At 41.4% G+C, this 16,747-nt stretch overlaps 1 protein-coding gene across 3 annotated transcripts in view; it reads right to left on the reverse strand.

Moving 5' to 3' along the window:
• Nucleotides 1-14,102, reverse strand: part of IQUB (IQ motif and ubiquitin domain containing) — a 54,465-nt gene extending 40,363 nt beyond the window's left edge. For 2 of the 3 annotated variants that reach the window (XM_074942344.1, XM_074942346.1), the window contains exons 1-7: nt 13,985-14,102; nt 10,234-10,898; nt 9,414-9,548; nt 6,086-6,253; nt 5,799-5,974; nt 5,370-5,525; nt 4,243-4,453 (exon numbers count right to left, since the gene is read on the reverse strand). In XM_074942344.1, coding sequence (XP_074798445.1) covers nt 4,243-4,453; nt 5,370-5,525; nt 5,799-5,974; nt 6,086-6,253; nt 9,414-9,548; nt 10,234-10,894 — 1,507 coding nt within the window. In that variant the 5' untranslated portion in view covers nt 10,895-10,898; nt 13,985-14,102. Of the gene's footprint in view, nt 1-4,242; nt 4,454-5,369; nt 5,526-5,798; nt 5,975-6,085; nt 6,254-9,413; nt 9,549-10,233; nt 10,899-13,886 lie in introns of all 3 variants that reach the window. The other variant, XM_074942345.1, reaches the window with a different exon arrangement.
• Between the last annotated feature and the right edge of the window lie 2,645 nt (nt 14,103-16,747).

Raw genomic sequence — 16,747 nt, forward strand, 5'->3', positions numbered from 1 at the left:
TGGCTTGTGTTCCTTACCCCTTGTTGTTAATATTGTGTTAAATATGTGGTCATAGTTAAACTTTTTAGTGAAGGCTGAAGCAAAATAGGCATTAATAACCTCAAACTTCTTGATGTTATCCATTATTAGCTCTCCTTTCCTGCTAAGTAGTGGGCCTACACTTTCCTTTGCCTTTTTGTTGCTCCTAATATATTTATAGAACCTCTTCTTATTGTCTTGTATGTCCCATGCTAGGTGTATATGCACACACACATCTATCTTGGCTTGTTTCGTACTGCCCATTACCACAGTGTATAAATGCTGATAGATAGATAGATAGATACATGCACATACACTTATGAACTTATTTCTGTTCCTAACAATATCAAAATGTTTTAAAATGAGATAGTGACTTTTCTTTATGTATTATATAATCAACCTGGAATTTTCTTTGTGAGATTTTTTATTTTTTTGGAAAGTAAAGAATTATCTGCATACATAAAACCTTTCTTAAAATATTATTCCAAAACAGTCACACAGCAAAGCATACATGTCAAGAAAACAGTATATAATGTATACTTAATGGGGGGAGGGCAGGAAATCTAACATAATACCCTATCCCAGGAAAAAGCTGCACAAAGAAAAGGTTTATTCACTTCTTATCTCCAGCACCTTATGCTTTTTCATTTTAGAAGATTTTAACTCATTTCCTTAAGGCTCCTTTTGCTATAGTTTTAATGCTAGGCTGCCTGACAAATTCACAGTATCCCAAGGTACTTCTAAGAGCAATCATTTTAGTCAACAATAGCATTGCATAGCCCAAAGCTTCATATAACACAAGGAGGCAGGAATTTAAAAGACAAAACTAATAAATATAGTAAGCAAGGTTGTGTTTAAGAGACTAAAAGGTGTTTAGATACAGCTATTGGAATTGTCTAGATTCACTTATTGAATTCAGGCAACCAGTTTAAAAATGCACCTTATAGTGTAACTGCTTTACAGGTATTGAGAAATCTCCAGTCTTTAACTATTCCCATGTACCCATTTTACATTTTAATAATAAAATTGCCTTACTAAAATATTATATATATTATATAAACTAGAGCTTGTTTACTATTCATGCTAAAAAAAAAAGAAAAAGAAAAAAGAGACTGACAACAATTCTAGCCAGTTCTGGCTGACCCTGTCACAAACCACCCCTGTTGTGATCACTGGCAATGCCCTTCACAGATCTTTAGAGGCCAGTAATCTCCTTCTATTACTGTCACAGTGATTTAGTTTGTATAGTCTGTTGACACTGTAAGAATGTGAAAGTACTTCTAGCTGCAGGTGGAAAAAAAAGTGGTTCCTAGAATCACTAAGCTCTGTTATAATGAGGTGACTGCAGGTCACTGTACAGAGAAGCACCTAGTTAAACAAACAAACAACAAAAGCAAACAGTCAATAATTTATATAATGACTGATTTTTTTCCAACATCTGTAATGAAATTTTCTTTTACATTGTTTGTACTGGCACAAACTTCTTGTGTTTCCTAGATACTACATTCCTCAACTTGCACAGCTCAGGATTTTATTTATGAACCAGATGGTATTTTAACTAAACAAAAGAAACACTTATATAACCACAAGTTTCAAATAAAAAAATAGAAAGACTAATTCAGGATTTCAAGTCCATCTTTGCTGGTTCTATCTCAAATAAGCCTCTTCAAAGACAACCAAGTGGCCCGGGTCACATTGTTAATTATGAAACAGGTTTTAAAATAAATGCTATGGGGCTCCAGATTCCAAACATAAGCACTAACAGTAAATGGCCAAGCTTTTCAAAATGACTTGCTATTTTGGAGTCCTCAATTTTTGGGTACCCAACCTGTCACACATCTTTCAGGAGCCTGATTTAAGAAAGTGCTGCACACTCACACTCTGAAAATCAGGCCACTTGAAGGTGTCTCATATTGGGTGCCCAAAAACACCTACAATCACTAGTCACTTTTGAAAATTGTGGCCAATAACATCAATACTACTTAGCACTTGAACAGCAGTTTAGCCTTTCAGATGCTTGAAGTTTGGCAGAATCAGAACAGATGCAAGTAGAACTCAGGAGTTTTTAGCTCACTATCTTGAATTCAGTTCACTAGACAATGCTGTCCCCATCACCACTTGAGCCACAGAAGTAATGTTATCAGAGGCTACCAACAGACCACAACAGTCTTATTCAATATGAGAAATTTTAGAGGAATTCCTGTAGTTTGATTATATGACAACATTTGCACAAGGCCAGTTTTTAGATATTGTTTTTCTTCAGAAAGGTATGCTCTGATATTCTCTGTGTAATATTTGTATGTTCAGATCATTCTCCTGTTGCTGTTATAGCAGGTATCCCTCTGCAGCACCTCCTTCGTGTTATTGCAAGGGAAAGTTATAAAGGTCTTGCTATACTAGAAGACATGATTCATTTCAGTGAGGGATAAGTGTGACTTGCACCCCATAATGCTTTATAGAAATATGCTTATGAGTGTAAATATGACATAACTGGAATATGTTTTATGCTAGATATGCCATGTAACATATCTTTGCAAAGGTTATGTTCTTCTGCATGTATTCATCCTATTCATATGCATGTATCATTTTTATATCTGAATTTATGAGCGTTGGCTATCTGTTGTATTTAAAGTGTTTGCTGTAGAAACCACCTAGGGCAGATTTGGTCAACATAGTGGGAAGGGGTTATTCAAGTAATTGGGAGTACTTGGTTAACAATGGACCTTGATATATGCCAATCCACATCTGAGCTTTCCTGGGAACATCCTGTAGAAAACTGAGTCATGCATGAACATGTGACTTGCCCATGTGACTCCAAAACTCCATTCTGTAGCTGGATTCTACACAGGGGGAGACAGGGGTTTCCACCCACGAGAGAGACTATATATGCTCCTGGGAAAACCCCTTCATTTGGTCTTCAGCTGGCTCAAGAGATAGCCTCTCCACCCCAAGGAGATGCCTGAAAGAAACTGAAACAAAAGACATTAACTACAGGGGTGTGAGTGATTGCTGGACCCAGACTAGAAGAAGGCTAGTCTGTCAAAGAAGCTTATTGGAACATCTCTGAGGGTGAGATTTACCTGCATTTAGTTTCCTACTGTATTAGGCACAGATTTGCGTGTTTTATTTTATTTTGCGTGGTAATTCACTTTGTTCTGTCTGTTATTACTTAAATCCTACTTTTTGTATTTAATAAAATCACTTTTTATTTATTAATTAACCCAGAGTATGTATTAATACCTGCGGGGGGAGGGGAGGGAGAAGGGGGGAAACAGCTGTGCATATCTCTCTATCAGTGTTATAGAGGGTGAACAATTTATGAGTTTAGCCTGTATAAAGTTTATACAGGGTAAATGCATAATTTATTTAGGGTTTGGACCCCACGGGGAGTTGAGTATCTGAGTGCTGGAGACAGGAGCACTTCTTAAGCTGTTTTCAGTTAAGCCTGCAGCTTGTGAGGGACGTGGTTCAGACTTGGATCTGTGTTTGCAGCAGGCAAGCATGTCTGGCTCAAACAAGGCAAGGCACTGAAGTCCCAAGCTGGCAGGGAAAACAAGCTCAGAGGTAATCTAGGCACATTAGGTGGCAGTCCCACAGGGGTTTCTGTGATCCAACCCGTCACAATAAGACTCAGAAGACTCACATGCAGGACACTAACAAGTTCAGTAAATGGTCAGAGGGAAATAAAAGAGGAGAGAAGAAGAAAATTAAGATTAAAAGGACATCAGAGGATGAGAGGGGATTAAGGACATGTGTATGTTGTCTTTTGAGTTTTGGCTAAAATATTACAAACCTCTGTGGCAGTTTAGATGGTTAAAATTCTGAACTATGGACATTAAATCTGTATTTCGTATGGATTTATTTTCAGCTATTTAAGTGCATCACAGTTATGTTAATCTTATTACATTTCAAGCAAACAAACAAACAAAAAAAATTCCAGTTCCTCCAACTGAAGTCAGCAATAGAAATGGATGAAGACAACAGTAAATCTATCAGACAGAACAATTATCAGCTGTATTTGGTAACCTGATTATTTCCTAATATGAAACAGAAAATATTTGACTGCTAGATAGTAATTTACTTTTAAAAGTACTTCATTTTTAAAGTACTTCCATTGCAAACTGAAAAAAAGTAATGGAAACATTACTCTGTAAAAGTTTGTTTTTAACAAAACCTACATTTGAGGCCTGAGACAATTTGAAAATGCCTCTAAGAAAAACTTACATTCTAAAGCATGGTAAAGTAGTTCAAAGTCTTCCTTTGTTTTAGGATTCAATCTTCGCTCATGCTCCCTTCTCAATCTTTCTTCCTTCTCTCTTTTTTTCCTTAACTCTTCTTGTGCCTCCCATTCTAACCGCAACCTTTTTTCTTCTCTTAATTTCTGTACAACATTTATGGCATGCCATCGTCGGAAATATGTCTGTATTACTATTACCTAAATAGAGTATAAAACAGATGAATAATTATCCATTTAAAGTACAATGCCAGAAATTTTGTTTTAAGTAGAAGAGAAATTTGTTAGAAATTACAATTTTGTTTAAAATGTACAAAAACTAAATCATGACCTTCACTGTACTCCTACCAAGGTAGATGATAGTTCTGTTATTGACTTCAGTGAGAGCACAATTGGGCCTAAGTGTACCACTGACTATCTAGCTTCAAGTTATCAAATGTATGCCTGACCTGTGATTATAAAATATGGCTACCTCATGATCTTATCTCAAATTCCTCCTCAAAACTCTCCTTTGCCATGATGCCTACACAAAACTTGCTAAGGATTAGGCCGCTGGTATGCTGAAACAACTGCCTATTATACTGATCAATACTGTCTCATTGTTCCTTGTACTCCCCCCTGCGTCTGTATCACTCTGTTGTCTTATACATAGATTGTAAGGCAGGGACTTTTTGTTCTGTGTTTGTCCAGTGCTCCTTCTTATTAGACCATGGTGCCTCCATGGATCAACTTGTGGAGTCATGTATACTTATGCCTACAATTTGCCTAACTAAAGAAATTTTATGAGAAACCTATGAGGAAATTAAAACATTTTTAGACAAACTTATATACATACCAGTTGGGATGTCACTCATTCTGAGAGAAACCACCAAGTCTTCAAATCAAATTTCTTAAGATGTGCAGTAACTAATGATGATCTCACTTTTGTTAAAATACAATGCTGATAACACTCTAAATTAGCGGATACATGCTTTTTCCCTACCCCACGGACAATCATAAAAACAAAATTTAAAGATTAAAAGGCATTTTTGCCATTCATCTTTAAACATATTCTTTGAACACTTATCCCATCATATCTATAATGTGTTGCTTTACACATAAATGGATAAGAACTTACTGCATCAAGTCTATGTTTATGATATTCTTCTGCTGTAAAATATGTTCTTGGTTCTATTAGCTTGTCAGTCATGTTTGACACATAGAGGCCAATTTTAGTCATCTGTGTGGAGGTTGTATTTCTAGTCTGTTGGCGCTTATTTTTCTCCACAACGGTCTGGAACAAAAATATAATTTATATTAAAATATGACATTATAAAAACCTATACTGAGGATTTTTGTATTTTTCCAATTAAAATAAAAGTCAGCTACTTAAAATCATGCAAGTTAATCTTATTAACTAGTTGTTTAAGTTAAACTGCTTATTTTGATATTTATTTCCAATTTATGCTCAATTATTTCTCCAATCAGCTTAATTTCTGGCAACAATGTCAATATTCTATTCTGCTTAGCAGAAAATGTTCTAAATGAAAGACTGTTAAAAGATTACCTGTGTCTCCCTGCAAAATAGTTTAATTCTTTTGTCACGTCGTTTTTTGGGTACTGTTTGTGATCCTGCATTATGAAATTCCACACCTGTTACACTATGCTTAAATCCACCCAGAAATGGTTTACGATAGGTAGGCCTTTCAATCTCTACTGCTACATCTTGGAATGTGTCAGAATCTGTTCAGATATTACAATCATTAGATACAATTGTATACTATACTGTAAGTAATCTGATTACTATTTGACACAAATATTAATATTAATGCATATCTGAAAAACATTATTGACCTGTTTGCACTCTCACAGTTATGACATCAGGCATGTTGTAGTCCTGCTGCAATTTAATTGCTTTGATTGGGTACTGTTCTGGATCAAGAGAGAACATCTCAATTTGGATAGTTCCATGAGGCCTAACTCCAATATCCATTAGAGTTTCACTATCCTCAATTAGCCTCCCTTAAAAAAAAAAAAAAAAAAATTAACCATGTAAGGTGTTCTTCTGTAATAAATGAGGATACAGTTAAGAATTTTCCTCAGGAAGAAATAAAAACTACAGATGATGTTAGTGAAACATATAAAAGAATAATCATGGTGTTTTGAGACAGTTTGCCGCTGAATTTAGGGAAAGACTGTGGTACTTCTGCCCCAAAATATGTCCCATGTAGATTGTCACCATCACGCAAAGAGAAAAAAATCATTCATATTCACTTTCTAGAAAAAAAGACACAGCAATTAAAGTATTTACTTATCTTATTTGTTAAGATTAAATACATATAAAATTCTAGCTTTTACATTTAGTTACTCTTTGCCCTCCTTGAGGATTTAATGTATTAGTAAAAACTCTGCTGAATGGTTATTAATACATTTTAGTTTTAATATGAAAACTAAAAATAAAATGTTTGGGTTACACAGATTGCCAAACATGACAGCACCTCTATTCTAAAACATACCGAGAATGCCCTCAGCTCCAGTCCCCTGATAATTAAAATTTGGTGGCTAGATTCACCAGTTGGAAAGGTAAAAGCAGATGTATCTTCCTACTGTATTTTCCACTGCATGCATCTGATGAAGTGGGTTTTAGTCCACGAAAGCTTATGCTCAAATAAATTTGTTAGTCTCTAAGGTGCCACAAGTGTTCCTTGTTCCTTTTGCTGACACAGACTAACACGGCTACCACTCCAAAAGCAGATGGACTTAAGCACTTTTGAGACTTAAGCACTTTTGGATATTTTACCCATAAGCAATAAATTTTCACGTTTCTTGTGACTTTGGCCACTCAATTTAAGACACTTTACAGGGTATGTGCTCAGCACTTTCTGAAAGGTGTCCCCAGTTGGGAAGCCAACAACTGGGACACGCAAACTAACTAGTCGCTTTTGAAAATCTTTGACATAGTATTTTTTATTTAATAGTTCTATTTACAAACTTGCTAATGTGTGTGCAGAACTGCTGTGTGCACAATAAACAAACTGGCCAGAAAGCTGAAATACACTGGATATTCTGCTGCAGACCTCTGGTTTAAACACCAACTCAGATTGATACAATCTGCCATTAATTTTAATGAAACATTTCAAATACATATTTCTTTAATGGAAAGATGTTACTAAAATACATGAAGTTGAGCGCTGGGTCTGTTAGAGGATTTCCATTGGTTTTACAAGGTGTTTTAATGCCACTGTAACAGGTTTGAAAAGCCTAGCCTGCCAATTCCATTGTCGCCCAGCATGGAGCAACTCTGTGCCACTTTTTGGTCATCTCTGCTCCTGCAGATCTTCCAAGAAAAAAGAAAAGGAAAAAAAAAAAGGAAGAAAGAAAACTGACTCAAGCAGAAAGTTTTGAGAAACAGATGCCAGGAAAACCACCTACTCTGTGTCATTTCCCCAAAGGAAAAAATTAAGGATAGTAATTTTCCAGAGCAGCCTCTACCACTTGGATCTTACTCATTTTCTAGTTCCCATAACCACAAAACACCAACTGTTTCCTTTCCAGTCCTACCTAGCACTCTGCTACTAAATCAGATATGCTCTAAGATTTCACTTACTCTAAGTTTTCTGAAGTAGAAAAAAAAAGGGTATGGAACTTTTCAAGTTTGGTGTCCGCCCGGAGATAATATTTTTGTAAAATGTTTAAGGAAAATAACTGGAGTATAATAATAAAAAACATGTTTTCATCATTAGAAAAATATTAAGGTTTTGTTTGGTTCACCAACAAAAAATGTTTGAAGTGTGGTTCTCCTGTGAGGAGTTGATGTAAAAATACAACTTCTTATTCAATGGACCTGCTCCCTGTGTGTATTAGGAGATATATCTACTGACTGAAATACACGTTTACAGCTTTTTGTCATGCAGAGACAAAACACCTAAGTGAGTGTGAGCTGGATCCTATTCCTTCAGGGGTAAAATCATTCTTGGGGTAATTCCACTGATGTCAATGATCTGACACCAGGCCTCTTAAATTTACTATATGGTATATGCCAGAAATATATTTCTACTAAGAATACTAAATAAGGTCCTGATCCTGCAATTGGAGCCGCATGATCAGACTACTTTACTTAGGTATGTTATACCAATAAAATAAAAACCAGCAGGATCTTATTAAAGGGGAAAAGGCAAAATACCACATTTATTGTGAATACAGAAAGAATCATAGTAAGCAGTTAGTTATAGCTATAACATTCCATTCAATTTCATATTTATTCACACATTCATTCATACAAACACACACACACACACACACAGGTTATGCAAGGTTGTTATCATAGTTACCAGCCTTAGAGTTGCTCATGCCAAGCCACTGGCCAGGTGGCCTGGACATGAGGAGGGAGCAGGGCCTTGTCAGATGCACATCTGATGCTCCTGGAAGTTGGTTTGCAGAATCAGACCCCAAAGTTCTCACTTTCTAGAGTCCATTTTTATAGGAATTTCTTCCTATGCCAGTCTATGGGAATTGCTTCATCATGCTGTTGCTGAATCAATCAGCAGATAGCACATTCCTGATGGCTCCGTGCTGCTAGATGTTATCTTGTTCTTTGGTTCTCCCATTCTTGAGGCTGTTGGGTGAATTCCAGTCTGCCCTCCGGGGGTCCTCTGGTTATGTCCACTTGACGCCTTCTTCAGCCGATGGACACTGGATTCTTAGGCTGGCACCTCCCTGATCATTCAGTTATTATCCACATCAAGCATCCATCCACATACATCCTCTATCTCTATTTTAATCACAATTGTTAATACAACAAAAGGGCAGGGAGTCTCTGGGTGCTGTTTCTGTTGTTACAGAGTATTGCTTTGAGTCTCTCTCTGTGTGAATTGCTTTGAGAACAGACTCTGTCTTAGAATGTACTAACGCAATTAGCAGCTTGCAAGTTTCACACATAGAGGGAGAGAAACAGTACCAAAAACCAAGAGACCTCTTAATTAGTACTACCCTGGAATTTAAACTATGAAGAATCAAACTCATTTGTGATTTTAATACAGAACTTCTTTAATATGATCCAGCATGTGGAGCCCCACAGAAGTCTGCCTTTGATGATCCAATTGCAGGATTGGAGCCTAACCATTTATTATTTTTAATAGGGCTGAAGAACAAAGGAAGTTTTTAATATATCCTTGATACATACCTTGAAATACGACCTGTAAGACATCTGGTGGTACTTTTAGCTGTGATGCAAAGCATTGCTTGAGCTTCCTTACAGTTTGACCAATGTTAAAAGCCATTGTGATCATCTGGATCTCAGGAACCAACATGATTTTAACTGAGGAAAATAAACAGAGATGCCAATTCCTCTTACATTAATTGAAAGGATTATAAATATCCTTTTATTTAGATTGAAAAACTGAATCTCAGCTCTTGCAATATGCATAAGGCACTTTTCTTTCCTCCATCCAAATATGCTTCCTGTGCATAATAGTGTACATTTTATATCTATATATAAGAAATACATTTATATTATAAATATTATATTTAAAATTATTTACACCAAAATTATGAAATGTAAACAAATCAGAATGTAAAACATACCAATGGCAGCACTACTGTGTGACTTTGCATGCCAATATGACAGAACTGCTCAGCTTATTTGTGGTTCTCAATGAAGAGAACATTCTAAACAGAGAAATAGGGATCAATATATAAAACACTTTTAGTTTATTCTACACTTTTTCGCTCCCAGGTTAGTAGTAAAATATTATTTTAATCTGTTTGTTTGGTGTTCCAGCAGGTGGATACGGTGGAACACAATTTTTATTAATATAATATGGTTTAAAGTTGATTTTTACATCCAAAATACCAAATATTGGCTGGAGTCCATGTTGCCTCAATAAGGTGATGAGAAAAAGCCAAGAATCAATCCATTGGCAAGTTGTGAATAAATATGGTAACACAGCTTTTGTAAAAAGATGTCAATAACAACCAATTTTTACGTGCGGCAAATTTTATACCTGTTGCTGTTGCATTTGTCATCACTTCTGCCAATGATCTCTCAGATTCCAAAGCCTCCCGTTGCTTCCTACCTAAGTTGTATATTTCAGCTGCTAACAACTTAGCAAATGTTTCTGTAGTAATTTGAGAAATTTCTTCAGTTATTTCAGTTAATGGAGCAGTTGGCTCAGATACACCCTGTTCACCTTTTCCAAGCAATTCTTCTTGATTACCCAGAGCAAGATCATTTTCCTGTTCAAGAGCCAGTTCCTGCCCTTCTATACTTGTCTGCTCTTGTTCTTGAAGAGCCAGTTCCTGCCCTTCTACACTTGTCTGCTCTTGTTCTTCAAGAGCTGGTTCCTGCCCGCGAACCTCTGGAGCGGGTTCCTGCTCCGGTTCCTGTCCGCGAGCCTCTGGGGCGGGTTCCAGCTCCGGTTCCTGCCCGCGAGCCTCTGGAGCAGGTTCCTGCTCCTTTTGTAGTCCATCCTCATTTGATTGTGATGCATCTGTCCTTGCTTTCAGAAGAACCGATGTCTCTGCAGTGCTAATGTGATCAGTCTCTGTATCGTCTTCTGCTTGTGGCTTTATTTGTGTGTGCTCTATCATTTGCTTTTCAGTGTCTGATGCTTCAGTTTTATCTACTTCACTGTAGCTATCCACCACCTCCTTTGGATCAGCCATTTTCCTGAAATTTAAGATTACCTATTTTTAAGATTGCTGCATGAATAAGCATAATAATTCACAAACTTTTTTGTTTATTTTAGAATTGCATAGTGGTGCCTATCCCCAAGCATATGGGTACTTTAAATTACCAAACACACTTAACCATATCTATCACTATACTGCCTATTTAATAGTGGCTTGGATCTTTGATTCATAAAGAAAAGCATTACCAATCCTTGCAACAGTGGGCTCAAGACCTTCCCAATTATTTTCACTAACTGTAGGTAGGGCTGCGAGTCTGTCACAGAGGTCACGGATTCCATGACTTTCTGTGACCTCCGTGACTTCTGCCGTGGCTAGTACTGGCTCAGGAGCTGCCCGAGCTAGGCAGCCCCTGGGCCAGCAGCAGCAGTGTGGATGTGTGGGAGGGGGCTGGGGCAGGGGTGTGTGCTTACCTCAGGGTGGGGGGCTCCCACTGGGATGGCCCTGCAGTTCCTAGGTGGTGGAGGGGCTAGAGTGGGGAGGCTCCACACTGCTTGCTGCCTGCAGGCCCCATCCCCACAGCTCCCATTGGCTGCGGTTCCCAGCCAATGGGAGTTGCACTTGTGCCCCTCCGCCACCTAGGAGCTTCAGGGACGCAGAGCCCAGTAGGGAGCCGCTACCAGCCCTCCCCTCCCAACACCAGCTGGGGTCCCGGGCCATGCGCCACGGCCCAGCTCCCCTCTCCCCAGCACCAGCATGCCACAGCCTGGCTCTCCCTCCTCAGCAGGGTCCCGGCCCACCTCCCCCAACACCACCCCCCACCGAGCACCCATGTCCACCTGTCCAAGTTTTAGTCACAGGAATTTTTAGTAAAAATTTTTGTTTATTGCCCATGACCTGTCCATTACTTTTACTAAAAACACCCGTGACTAAAATGTAGCCTTAACCATAGGGCACAATAGAATCATAGGACTGGAAGGGGCCTCGAAAGGTCATCTATTCCAGTCCTCATGGTAGGACTAAGTATTATCTAGACAAACGGTGGGCAAACTTTTTGGTCTGAGGGCCACATCGGGGTATGGAAATTGTATGACGGGCCATGAATGCTCATGAAATTGGGGGTAGGGATGCGGCAGGGGTGAGGGTTCTGGCTGGGGGTGTGGGCTCTGGGTGAGGCCAGAAATGAGGAGTTCAGGGTGCGGAAGGGGGCTCTGTGTTGGGATGCAGGGAGGGTTAGGGCTCTGGGGTGGGGCTGGGGAAGAGGGGTTTGGGGTGCAAGACGGTGCTCTGGGCTGGGATCGAGGGGTTCGGAGGGCGGGAGGGGGATCAGGGCTGTGGCATGAGATTGGGATGGAGGGGGGGGGCGGACTCAGCGATGCAGGCTCTGGGCACAGCTTTCCGCAAGCAGCTCCCAGAAGCATGTCCCCCCTCTGGCTCCAAGGCATGGCCAGGCGGCTCTGCACGTTGCTCCGTCTGCAGGTGCCACCCCTGCAGCTCTCATTGGCCAGGAACCGTACTACAGCCAATGGGGCGGGGCAGTGTGCAGAGCGGAGCTCCCTGGCTGTCCCTACACGTAGGAGCCAGAGCGGGGCCATGATGCTGCTTCCGGGAGCCGTATGGAGCGGCCCCCGATCCTGCTCCCCAGCTGGAGTGCCAGAGCAATGCAAGCCTCAGACCCCACTCCCCAGCAGGAGCTCGAGGGCTGCCTTAAGACGGCTGGCAGGCCGTAGTTTGTCCACCCCGATCTAGACCATTCTTGACAGGTGTTTGTCTAACCTGCTATTAAATATCTCCAAAGATGGAGATTCCACAACCTTCCTAGGCAATTTATTCTAGTGCTTAACCACCCTGACAGTTAGAAAGTTTTTCCTAATGTCCAACCTAAACCTCCCTTGCTGCAATTTAAGCCCATTGCTTCTTGTCCTATCCTCAGAGATTAAGAACAATTCTTCTCCTTCCTCCCTGTAACAACCTTTAATGTACTTGAAAACTGTTATAATGTCCCCTCTCAGTCTTCTCTTTTCCAGACTAAACAACCCCAATTTTTGAAATCTTCCCTCATAGGCCATGTTTTCTAGACCTTTAATCATCTTCTCAGGACTTTCTCCAATTTGTCCACATTCTTCCTGAAACGTGGCACCCAGAACTGGACACAATGCTCCAACTGAGGCCTAATTAGTGTGGGATAGAGCGTAGCCTAGCCATTAGTTGGTAAAAATCTTCCCCTCATGCAATTAAGACCTCACTGAGCAAATTTCATTAGAAATGGTAGCCACTTATAATTTCCTTCTCTGCTACTCAACCCACGATGTGGGCCAAGTGAACCTGAATCCAATCCATTTTCATAGCAAAATAGGTAGAAAACATGCTATGGTAAGAGAGACAATGGAACTAATGCAAGTTGGAATCACCCTTTTGAAGAGTGTTCAGTCAGTGAGACCTTGCTAGTGGGCCGAAGGCAAAGGAACATCTCTTCTGTGTCTGTTACAAGCACAGCACAGGAAGGTGCTCAAAGTGCTTTCCCACCGGCACTGCTCTAGCCTTACTATCAGCCTCAGTGGATCTGTAGCGGTGTGCTGGGCTCCTACTGTGGAACCTGATGACATTTTGATACAGTGTCATGGTACCTTGAGGCTGGATGGGCAGTCACTGTACTGTCATGAAACAGGATGCCAATGCACCATCCTGTTGCCTCTGCCCCCTCTCCCTTGCCATCATGCAGCTGAGATTGCCTCACCAAGCCCCTCACATGGTTTTATTTGGGCATTGGGACTGTGGGTCGTGACCCCACTACACTGTCCTAGGTCAGTAGCTGATGAAGTACAGCACCCCCAAAATGCACCAAAGGGCCTCCAGCTCCCAGAATGCACCGCAGGCCCCGAAGCCCACTCTACAAATACAGGTACAGCCGTTAGACTCTAGCTCCCTGCATGCACTGCGCCGCTCCGCCACCTTAGCCCCCGCCGCGGGAACGCCGCACGGCATGCTGGGAGCCGTAGGCGCCGGCCTCCCGCTTTTGTACTCGTACCGCTTGCCGCGGCGGCTCCACGCCTCTATGCCGGCTACCTGCGCCGCGTGATTCCCTCACCCGGGTCTGGTTTATACCCCGGGTCGAGGCCCCTTTACCTCAGCCCCAAAGCTTCAGGGCCGCTTCCCGGACAAACCGCCTCTCGCCCCGAGCAGTCTTGAGCGCCGGTCGGTTGTCATTGTAGCCATGACAACCTCGAATTTCACTCGTTCTCGCGAGATCTAGGGCGGAGGGGAAGGAAATGAGGGGGGGGGGGGCGGTGCGCAGGCGAGAACGGGCACTGCGGAGCGGAGCCGGCTCCGCGGGCTGGATGTGGTTTGACGCCAGCTCGCGCTGCTCAGGGGGCTGCTGCGTCGGAGACAAAGGCCTCTAGCTGGTGTGGTCGCTCCCGTCCAGGCTCTGCGCCAGCACCGCCGTTGCTTAAGCACCGCGTCACTGGCACAAAGGAGAGAACAGAGGCCTCCAAAACCGTGGGGCTCGCTCTTGGAGCCCAGCGAGCCTCTCGCTAAATACAGGGCTGGTCACCTGCACTGAACCGTAAGCCGGGGGGTGCTGTGTGAGCATTCATGATTAGTTACGCAGTTTAGATTCGAGTGGCGGGCCTGCCTTTGAAGAACACTTACAGATGCAAGTGCGCACCTCATCTGTGTGAGACGTAATCATCCCTGCGTGCAAAATCCATAATACTCTGTGCACATTTTAGAAAATGCAACCGTTCATCAGTTATACACAGAACCTAAACTGGGAGGAGTGGTAGATACGCTGGAGGGCAGGGATAGGATACAGAGGGACCTAGACAAATTGGAGGATTGGGCCAAAAGAAACCTGATGAGGTTCAATAAGGATAAGTGCAGGGTCCTACACTTAGGATGGAAGAACCCAATGCACAGCTACAGACTAGGGACCCAATAGCTCAGCAGCAGTTCTGCGGAAAAGGACCTAGGGGTTACAGTGGACGAGAAGCTAGACATGAGTCAGCAGTGTGCCCTTGTTGCCAAGAAGGCCAATGGCATTTTGGGATGTATAAGTAGGGGCATAGCAAGCAGATCGAGGGACGTGATCATTCCCCTCTATTCGACATTGGTGAGGCCTCACCTGGAGTACTGTGTCCAGTTTTGGGCCGCACGCTACAAGAAGGATGTGGAAAAATTGGAGAGAGTCCAGCGAAGGGCAACAAAAATGATTAGGGGTCTGGAACACATGACTTATGAGGAGAGGCTGAGGGAACTGGGATTGTTTAGTCTGCAGAAGAGAAGAATGAGGGGGGATTTGATAGCTGCTTTCAACTACCTGAGAGGTGGTTCCAGAGAGGATGGTTCTAGACTATTCTCAGTGGTAGAAGAGGACAGGACAAGGAGTAATGGTCTCAAGTTGCAGTGGGGGAGGTTTAGGTCGGATATTAGGAAAAACTTTTTCACTAGGACGGGGGTGAAACACTGGAATGCGTTACCTAGGGAGGTGGTAGAATCTCCTTCCTTGGAAGTTTTTAAGGTCAGGCTTGACAAAGCCCTGGCTGGGATGATTTGATTGGGGATTGGTCTTGCTTTGAGCAGGGGGTTGGACTAGATGACCTCCTGAGGTCCCTTCCAACCCTGATATTCTATGAACCTGCTCAGACACTTAACAAGTAAATGCATTATCGGAATGATCTCACAAATAGTGTGCATACCCTAAAGGACACCTATATATTATATTAAAGAGATTAATATATATGTGCACACAGTCACACACAGTATTCAGATACCACAAGGTAGTGGCAGTTGACCTGTTGGCAGTGTTGCAGTTTAAACATTTTACAGCTCATACAGAACTGACCCTTAATGAACTTCCACTTGTCACTAACAATATCCTGAGTAAGTATTCTGGTTATTTTGACTACAGTATGCAAATTACACTGCAAAGACAGACTTGTTGACATTATAATGTGACTATTTTAATCTATTAATATGAAGCCTTTTAAATTAACACTTTTTAAAGGAATGGAGATACCCCTCATTCATCACAAACCTTCACCACCAACACAACCACCATTTGACTTTCTGCTGTGTCTTACTACTACTACTACCACCCATAGCACTCTACATGTTCACAGTGCTATGCAAACATTCACTTGCCTCTGAAGCACTGGTTCTCAACTTGTGGTCCAGTCAGCACACAGCTACGGCCCATGAGACGTCTTCAGGGCCATACGGGTAGTACTGGATGCAGCCCACAATAGTAAATAGGTTGAGAACCACTACTCTAAAGAGTAGTCATTGAGGTCTAGTGCAAGAATTTAGAGCCTTGTGGTTTCATGACAGATCAGGTTTTCCCACTGAGCTTCTGGTGGAGCAGTCATGCCTGCCTGTTCATAGCTCTGTCCTCTCCTGGATGTCAGAAAGTTGAAGGCAATAGTGGAAAAATGAAGTCATTTTTCTTCCAAATCTATTTCCATCATTCCTTTCCTGTTTGTTATTTTCAGCAATCTTATTGTTCCTGACCTACAAGATCAAGTACTATCACTTTTGTCTTCTCTTTTTTTCTCAAACTGAGTCACCAAATCATATTTTTCTCCTCTCCATTCCATCACTAAACCCTTTTATCATTTCACACCTCATTTATCTATCTAGGTTATGAAAACAGTATCTCAGTGCTTCCCAAAGAGTGAATAACCATTTTCAAAATAGTTCAGCTCTAATTTTCTCTCCATTTCCCCCACACCAGCCTGGGCCATTTTTCCCCCATCATCCTCATACATTAGTTTTCTCTCCTACCCTCTCTCACACTGTCCTCCTTGCCTTCGCCTCTATTTATTCATTCTTTCTTGCTACTATTAGTTGCGCAACACTAACCTGAGGTATGAATTTCACACTTCCTTCCAA

Source organism: Natator depressus, chromosome 1 (genome assembly GCF_965152275.1).
Source record: "Natator depressus isolate rNatDep1 chromosome 1, rNatDep2.hap1, whole genome shotgun sequence".
NCBI classification, from domain to species: domain Eukaryota; kingdom Metazoa; phylum Chordata; order Testudines; family Cheloniidae; genus Natator; species Natator depressus.